Genomic DNA, 9,071 nt, shown 5'->3' with positions numbered 1-9,071 from the left:
TCAAAATTTTGTACTACTTTTCCAAAATTGAATATCACTTTGGAGAAGTAGTACAAAATTTCGAACTAAAGAGGGTTGGAGGTGCACCTAAAGAATATTAATTTGCACCTCTAATGATAGTAAGACATCACTGCAACTTAGTCCTATCAGATACTGTAGGTAATAGTCACTTGACATGCTCTGAAAATTCAGAAAGCATATTTGAACGAAAACTGATGTGTTTTGTCAGTTGTTCTAGTTAGACAATCAATTCTGCAGCGTTTATGTTTTCTTCTTAACTGACAACTGCCTTGCTGATTCTAGTATAAGATAACTACGCGTCATTGCAGTAATATAGAAAAAGCAGTTTGATTACAACCCGTCCACCCACCCCTCTTTTTCATTAGACTACATTCGCGCCACACAAAGATAACAGAAAACGACCAACAACCAACCCAAGATCGCTGGGAAAGATCGCGAATTCCTGTTTCCACTCCAAGCTTAGCAGTTCGCACAAGTATCTCTTCCCCGTCCTCGAGAGCGACCAGTGCCACAACTGTAGAAGTTCAGTTTGCTAGAGCAGCACAGGTCAAGGGCGACGCTGCAACCCGATTTCAACAGATTGTTCCCTGCAAGAAGCAACTGTCAATTGTTTTTTTTTTGAAAGCAGCAACTGTCAATTGTCATCCTTCAAGATGTTCAGACAGTGAGAAGAACAGAAGAATGATGATCATCCCAGACGTCACTGGCATCTGGCTACTCATCTTCATCTTTTTTTTATTTTGGACCCATTTGTATCCTTGATGAGCTCATAGTCGAGGAAACGGCTGAACTGTGCACGAAAGTTCAGAGACTGTAGGTCTTTTCCAGATCGGAGGAAAAGGTTCAGGCAAAGATAATTGGACGCTACTGAATAAAGACGGGCTGGCGCAGTCGCTTTGCCCTCCTGTAGCCATATGCGTCCTGAAATGTGATCGCAAGCTGGGTTAGTATGATAGTGTCAAGTTCTCAAAAATATGATGAGAAGATGCAAATTTGGAGGCAGACATAGGTTCAGAGATTACTAAACCTGAACATCTCAGGAAGGCAGGAACTGTACATGGATAACTGAACTGAATAGCAGATACCCTCTCTGTACTGCCAAGCATTAAAACTGTTGATATTTTTTTCTCCTTATGCATTGAGTCATCGACTCCGTCTACAGGTACCTGAAATGTGGCTGTTTAGGTTAGCCTCAAAAACATGATGAGAATACTCAAATAAGCAGGGCAGGTATAGGTTCAGAGATTTGTGAACCTGAAGATCTTAGGACCTGTGCATGAACTACTGAACTACTTCTAGATAGCATGTACTCTCACTGTAGACGATTTTTCTCCATACTCGACTCCATGTAGACGTAGGGCAACTGAATACCCAGTGAAAAAATGTATTAGCACAAGAATTACTGAATGACATCTGAGTTACTGCAGAATATTGCTCTTAGGTGCATATTAGTAGGTAGTGAGTTAGTATTTTAGTCAAGTTGACGATTGACCAAGCAACTGCAGTGAAACCAATGATTTATACCAGGAAAATAAACAATCGGTTTCCAGATACCGTGCGATTTGTCGGAGTACCCGTTCATCTGAACAACACGTCAGTCGTGAGATCAACAAACACCGTCTTGGTAAGTAAATCAGATTTCAGTATGTTGCAACATGGAATAAAACATTCAGTGGGGTTTGTGCTAGATGTCAGTACAAGAGTTCGCAAAAAATTATACAAATGTTCTTGACATATGAAACAAGAAAAGGTAGGATACTCGAACGAATCATTTGATTAGCCTGAACAGCGTGATGAGGTGAAATGATAGTACGTAGTAGCGATCAAAACTTCGTCAGTGCAGTGCAGTGCAAATGATGTTTACAAGTAAAGCATAGAAGCCAGAAGGTTGAAGTCTCCAACACAACTGTGAGCTATACAAATGCTAGCCTGCAGAAGGCCAGCCACCGTCGACGCCGGCATGACTCAACCAACGGGAGGCGCCGTCGCGTCCGCGCTGACCAGACGAGGGCGACGGATAGCGACGGCGCGTGCACCGATCGGAGTCGGCAAATCGCGCGCTCCCGGTCCTTGAAGAAGAAGCTGGCCGGCGAATCTGCTTTGGTTGGTGGTGCTAGGGTTTGAGAGCGTGGGGTGGATTGGAACGGATGCGGCGGCCGCCATGGCCACAGCCGGCGTGCCTGCCCTGCCGATACCAAAACGATACCTGCGTGCCGCCCGGATCGCCATGGCCGCCGTCCTCGTCTCCATCTCTAGGGCTTTCCCGAGCAGCCGAGCTCAATCAAGCTGGCCTTCCATGCCGTGAGACAGAGGCCCTGCACCGGCAGCCTCCGCCAACTGAAAAATTCCAAGTTGTGATAACTGTCACAGCCTCACAGTCTGATCAGACCTGTTAAGCAAATACGCGGCATCTTGCATCTGCTTATAACCAGTGGCCAGGCCAGTCCAACACGGCCTAATCACAGTTTCTGAAACCTCGTTTTTCAATTGGTATCCAATCATTTCTGCATGTCTGCTCCGAGTACTGCAAAAGCTCTGGAGACAGCGGTTTCATGATAGCAACACATCTGAAATGTAGTAATGGGAGACAGTGTTGCTAATAGTTGCTTGATTTGGATCCCGAATTCAGACGACGTATGGACGTCAAATTTCAGTTATCTGTCAGTTGTTCTTATCAGACATCAGTGCAGCTACGGCCTACGGGTGTCTTTCTTCCGGGTAGGAACTTGTTACTGAAGAACTGTCGAGCACGAAGCTGCAAATGTTGGGGAGTTAGGCGTCCTTGATGAGCTCATATGTGAGGCGACGGATGAAATTATGCAGTTAATTCGGGTGTGACTTGCCTGTGCCTGGAAATGATTTAGCAAGACATGCAGTTAGAGACTACTGAACAAGGATTGATGGAGTTGTCAAAAATATGACCTGAATGTAAACATCGTAGCAGAGGGGTTCAGACTTCAGAGATTGCTGATCCTGAATATCTCATCAAACCCATCACTTCAACACCTTGAAACTGTACGTGCCACCACTTCAAACCCATGAACTAGCACCTGATTAACTCAATGGCATCTGAATTGGTTTCGTATAAATTATTATTGCAGACGCGCTTGCTCTAAGGTGCATAATGGTTTATACAAATAAGCATTTTGATAAAGTATGATTCTCACCAAGTACAGTAAACCAAGTCTTTATCAAGATAATAAACAATAGGTTTCCTGATACAGCGAGATTTGTCGGAGTCCCCATGGATTAGACCAACAGATCACCTTCAATGAGCACGCTCTTCCGCTCTTGAGATAAGATGCTGAGAAGTTTTGGAGGGTTCTGAATCTTGTCAGATTTCAAAGTTGTAACATGGAAGGAAACTTTCAGGGAGGTTGGGCGCTTGGATTTCTTTTCTTCAGGCGAATCGACGAGCAAATAATTTGTCGGAAAGTTTCAACGAAGATGAGGTCAATGATGTGTCCATTGCATAAGAAAGGTCTCCAGACGTCCACATCGATGACAAATGCACTGCACATATAATCAGTCCCGTGAAGAGGAAAGCTTCAGTTTTCTAACCAGGGGAAGAAAGATGCTCCATTTCTTAATCAGTGTTTGAAGATAAGAAGAACTCGACATTAGATGGGCCATCACATACTAATAGGTCACATAATCTGAATACCTATCTCTATCTGGAACAGGATTTGTCGCGAGTCGTTGAAACCGATAAAATAGTGCCGATTGCTTTCGCAGCAAGGTTTGAATGCCTCACATGAAAACGAAGACCAAACTAACCAACTGTTCAGACAGCTTCAATGCAAACCTCCTTGTGACGCTAGTAAGTTTTAATTTACTCGATATCGATATCATTTAGACATTCTACTCAAGCAGTTGCCTTAGTCTTGCGCATTATGGGTTGACTGCATACAGATTAACCCCTTAAGCAAGCGTAATCATATAAATATGAACAAGGTATTATCCTTAATTGGTAGGTAAGTTACCAAGTGGTTGATCCTTTCTGTTACATTGTAAATTGCAGGCTGAGAAGTAGATTGGAAGAAATTGGGCAGAAAGGAAGAGCAGAGATACAGGAGGCAAGTAGAAGCAACTCCACTATAAGTGTATCTGCATTGGTACTTGATAACCACACCAATATCAGCATGTTTCATGATGCCCAAATAAACTAAAGGTTGATCATAGATGAGAAAGGCTGGCAAGACAGAACATCGTTAATGGTTCAATACCTGGATAGACATAGAATACTCAAGAACAACACTATTCCAGCATGATTAAGAACTGAATACTTTTTAGGTGCAATAATTCGGAGTATCCAAACACAACAGCTGCACCATGCATATTTAAAAAAAACAGAGACAGCATGGACGACGATACTCGTTTTATCGTGATATATAATATGCAAACACAGGGAAACAAAAGGAGTAAAAGGACAAAAGAAGAGAAATCAGCCAGTTAATGGGTAGGAGGAATCAAGTTCTCTTGCAGTTTACCTCTGGGTGTCCACCTCTCGATTTGCTTCGGTTTGATCGGTGGTATCAAGTTCTTGGGCGATGCTTGGAGTCCACGGAGGCAGTCGCGCTTCCCTGTCTGGAGGTGGGAGACGATGTGCAGGGACCTGGTTGTAATTTGTGCTTTCCTTAGGGTTGTCAAAACTAGGATGTACTGTGTTTGCCACTGTTTTAATATAATCTACATCTTGGTTCGCAAAAAAAATGGGTAGGAGGAAAAGGTCAAGAGTTCTAGAAGAACCATTTTCGTCAAAGCAAAATGAACATTGGTAACATTTTAAAAAAAGAGTAAATGGCTGAATATGCTCATTTTCTAATCAAATATATTAGCGGCATAAAAAATGCGGCCGGGGATGAACGGATCTCACCGTTTTTCATTAAGAGAAAGTTGGCCCATGCCCGAGAGGGCCAAGGCCAGTAGCCAATCGACCGCCTGACCTTTCGCAAATATATTGGCGGCATATGTGCCCAGATTTTGGGGCCTTTCTGTGTTTTGTGCCTAACCCACCAACACAACAATAATTCGTTAAACTTGTTTCTGCTTTCGGTCCATCCATGAATGCCTTCTATCTGATAGAAATATTCAGTGATGATAAACTGGAGCATGACGCCACCATGTCCACTAAACTAACCTGTGATTGCTTCGCAGTCTACCTCCTATGGCCCACCAACCACTTGGCAAGGAGAAACAATAGCGAATTTGCAAATGGCTTATGTTCCACTTTTTTTTCTTCATTTTTAAATAGAAGAAGAATCAAGCAAAGGAAGATATGCTCAGAGAAGGATCAGGAATATATACTGATACACACGGCCGTGAGAAAGAGTACAGCAGATAAGCATAGAATTTCAGTGTTTGTCAATTGTCACAAGGCAGAAAGCACATGAATCAAATCTTTGCTGCTCTCCAGATATCTTTCATATATCAAGTAGTAGAGTAAATAAACTCTTGTTGGAATTCCTGTGTACATCTCTATTTATAAACCGTTGAGAGGAGAAATAAAAGAAAGAAACGAGTAAACACTGGCTGTTCTTCATCAGTATAAAGCTCCCTTTGGGCATCCATGCTTCTTGTCGACGAACAAATATAATTATTGTGAACAGCCTATATATATGTACTAAAAAACATCTCGTACGAATCAAATTGAGCAAACAAAGGGGAAAAATAATTGAAGGAAAGAACTTTGGTCAGCAAGATGCTATGAGCCAACGATGATCGATGAATTAGGCCACCATCTGCTCCTGCTCCGGCCACTGCGCAAATATGTCGCCGGCGTGGCCGTCCTTGACAAGAGAGTTCACCCATGAGACGTCTGGCTCGGTGGGGGCTGCCACCGGCGCCGGGGATTGCCCGCGGAAAGCGAAGGACGCGGACTTGCGGAACTTGTGCAGCTCGTCGCCCTGGACGCCCCAGTCCAGCCTGCCGTCCGGCGATCCCCAGTCGGAGAGCATGGACGGGGCGCCGGTGGTGGCCTGCGACATGAGCGAGCGGGTGGCCGGCGCGCGGCCGCCGCGGTCGATGAAGCTCTGGCTGCGCTTGGCGAACGCCGAGGCGCGGGAGCTCATGATGGCCTTCGCCATGGAGTGGTCGAGCCCGAAGGCGGTGTTGGCGCTCACCATGGGAGAGGTCGGCATGTGCAGCTGGTTGTCTGCCATGGAGCTGTACGCCGGCATGTCGCCGGCCTGCTTCAGCGACAGCGCGTGGAGCTGGGACAGCATGGCCGGGTCGACGGAGCCGAGCAGGTCCGTGTAGTCCGGCACGGTTCTGGCGGGCGCGGCGGCGGGCAGCGGCGACCCGATCCCGCCGGCCGAGCCCCAGCTGGCCCTCGGCGAGGACACCTTGTCGAACAGCTTGTGCTGCTGGTACTGGTCCAGCGCGAGCAGCTCGAGGTCGAAGTCGAGCTCCCGGCCGGCGAGCGCGGTCTTGAGCCTGCTCGCCGGGGAGGAGGGCCACGCGGGGTTGAGCATGCCCATGTCGAGCCCGTTGGGCGGCGAGGAGCGCGGCGACGACACGGCGGGCTGCATGCCGACGGAGACCGCGGAGGGGTTGACGGCGCGGAGCTCCTCGGGCTTGTGCGCGAAGAAGCAGATGCGCCGCGCGCAGCCGACCTCGTCCTTGCAGAGGCGCGTCCGGTACTGCGCCGGGTGGAGCCAGCACTCGAACACGCCGTGCGCGTACTCGCAGCTGTCCCCCTTGCGGCAGGCGCCGCCCTTGCGGAACTCGGGGCAGGGCACGCAGCTGTAGGAGTAGCGGCGCGGGTCGCGGCGGCGCGCGTTCTCGCCGGGGTGCACGAAGGGGCACTCGGTCCAGTCGTGGGAGTAGGCGCGGGAGCAGGGCTTCACCTTGAAGCTGTACATGCGGAACTCGTCGGTGCTGAAGAGGCCGCTCTTGAGGTCCGGGAGCGTGAGGTCGGGAGGGTACTCCTTCCTCGGCTCCGGGGCAGGCGGCGGCGAGGCCGACTTCTTGGGGGAGGAAGAGGGCGACACCGCGGGGGACTTGAGCAGCACGCGGAGAGCCCTGTCCCTCTCGGCGGCGGCGTTGGCGCGCGGGAGGAGGTCGCCGGCGCGGAGGCCCGAGAAGGCGAGCGCGTCCGCGGACGCGCCCGAGGCGAGGAGGAGGTGCGCGGCCGCGACGGCGCCCGCGGCGCCGCCGGCCGCGGCGAGGTGGAGCGGCGTGGCGCCATCCGTGGGCGAGGCGCGCGCCGCCTCGGCCGGCGCGGTGGACAGCACGTACGCCAGCACCGCCGTGCTGCCGTAGAGCGCGGCGACCATGGCCGGCGTGCGCAGCTCGAGGCGCAGCCGGGCCCCCGCCGCGGAGGGGCCGTACCACTGGCACGCGGCGTCCAAGGCCGAGACTTTGTCCTCCTCGACGGCGCGCCGGAACGCCACGACGTCGTCCGCCGCCGCCAGCTCCAGGAGCAGGGCCGCCATCACCGCCGAGTCCTTGGGCGTCGCCGCCGGCAGCGGCGGGGTCGACGGCTTGCGAGGTCCGGAGCACATAGTGAATAAGTAATCAGAGGCAGCAAGACGCGTTCTCGTTCAGAGGCGAGGCACCGCAGGATGGATCGGGCGATATGGTCCTTGGATCAATGACTCCAAGCGAGCGAGACGGACCACGCGGTGGTGGGGTGGGAGGTGGGTGGGTTGAGGAGGAAGGGCAGGGGAGGGGTATATGTAGAGGGAGGGAGGTGGGGGGAAGAGAATAATGGAGGATGGCTGGCGGGGGAGGAAAGGCCGGGGCTGTCCCTGAAAGGGATAAGGAAGTTGGACACGAAGCAGCTCGGATGGTCTCCCTCCCTCCTCACCTCTCCCTCTCATCAGTCGAGTCATCACTCTCTCTCCTCCTCTCTCTCTCATCTCTTTCCCTTCCCGTGTGTGGCTTTCGCCATCGTTTGTTTTGTTCGCGGAGATAGATTTTTTTTAAAAAAAAAGTAGAGAGATTTTATATGTTCGTGGGGTTGCTTTGGATTGTTTTCTAGTGCCCCCGAGCTCGCGTGGTCAAAAGCAGGACGCGCACAAGTCGTCGTTGCTTCTTGCTCCCTTCGTTTTTCCTCAGTTTTTATTATTTTTCTCGGGTTGCTGTCGTCCTCTCCTCCCCATGTCGAAACACACAGCCGAATGATCTCCGTGTCGATAAGAAGAAGAAAAAAAGTTTGGTTTTTAAAGGTGGAGTTGGAGCTGCGGGTACCATGGATGTTAGCAAGGGGATGCGGTACACATGTTTCTTTGGCAGAGAACATTTCGTCGGACGGCCCCGACCTCACTAAAAACAATCATGGAGTAGTACACTAGTTACACGACTTTTGGGTACAAGAGGAAATCCTAAATGTTTCGCACAAATTTCTTCGTTCAAATTATGCGTGACGATGAGTTTAAGATTTGTCATGGAGAAATTTACCATACACGACAAACATTTATTCTCGGGTACTGCAATGATACGTGAAGCTGTTGTACACTCGTGGTACGTTTTTTTTTAGATTGTACACTCGTGGTACTTGTAACGTGGGGAAAAAAATGATTGCATGCGTAGATTTGAAAAGATTTAGCCTAGTTGCAGTTGACTCGAATACTAGCATGTGAGTTGTGACCCAATTTAGAATCTAGAGATAAACATGGTTGGTTTCTATTTGTAGCCTTTACAAAAGTGGAAGATGATTAAAACATAGCCCAAGACCTTAAGTCAGCCCGAATTTATTCCAATCATGCATCATTTGACATCTTTTTTTTCATATGTGATGAAACCTCTCCTGCTCGAGTCTAAGGCTATGTTTAGATCCAAGTGCTAATGGACGAAAGTGTCAAACTTTAGCACTAGCTCCTCCAAACGGTAGTGTTAATGGGATAGGCTAAACTTTAGCCAAGACTTAAAAACTTTAGCATGTGCATGAGTGCTAATATGTGTTAAAATTTTAGCATCCAACTTTAGTTGTTTAGACCCTAAGTGTGTGAGTGTGAATTCATAGAGCTGCTGCTTCTTTTCCACCCTCCTACGACAAGTCGACAAGAGATAAGCTGCGAGAACATAGGAGCAGTAGGTTTTCGAGA

The 9,071-nt window shown here is 49.0% G+C and overlaps 1 protein-coding gene and 1 long non-coding RNA gene across 2 annotated transcripts; both read right to left on the bottom strand.

The window, feature by feature from the left end:
• Window positions 1-305: 305 nt before the first annotated feature.
• Window positions 306-4,654, bottom strand: LOC120697338. Its single transcript, XR_005684438.1, has 3 exons — window positions 1,276-4,654; window positions 1,049-1,187; window positions 306-942 (listed from the first exon to the last, which is right to left on the bottom strand). It is a non-coding gene; the product is annotated as an uncharacterized LOC120697338 (long non-coding RNA).
• Window positions 4,655-5,411: 757 nt separating this feature from the next.
• Window positions 5,412-7,694, bottom strand: LOC120697337 (zinc finger CCCH domain-containing protein 33-like). The gene has a single exon (XM_039980516.1). The coding sequence runs from the start codon at window positions 7,524-7,526 to the stop codon at window positions 5,751-5,753; it is 1,776 nt and encodes a 591-aa protein (XP_039836450.1). The 5' UTR covers window positions 7,527-7,694; the 3' UTR covers window positions 5,412-5,750.
• Between the last annotated feature and the right edge of the window lie 1,377 nt (window positions 7,695-9,071).

The sequence above is a fragment of the Panicum virgatum genome, chromosome 3K (genome assembly GCF_016808335.1).
Source record: "Panicum virgatum strain AP13 chromosome 3K, P.virgatum_v5, whole genome shotgun sequence".
NCBI classification, from domain to species: Eukaryota; Viridiplantae; Streptophyta; class Magnoliopsida; order Poales; family Poaceae; genus Panicum; species Panicum virgatum.
This window is presented reverse-complemented; position numbering and strand designations above follow the sequence as displayed.

Excerpts from the sequence above, each read along its gene's own strand:
- LOC120697337 (XM_039980516.1), bottom strand. The coding sequence starts at position 7,526 with ATGTGCTCCGGACCTCGCAAGCCGTCGACCCCGCCGCTGCCGGCGGCG.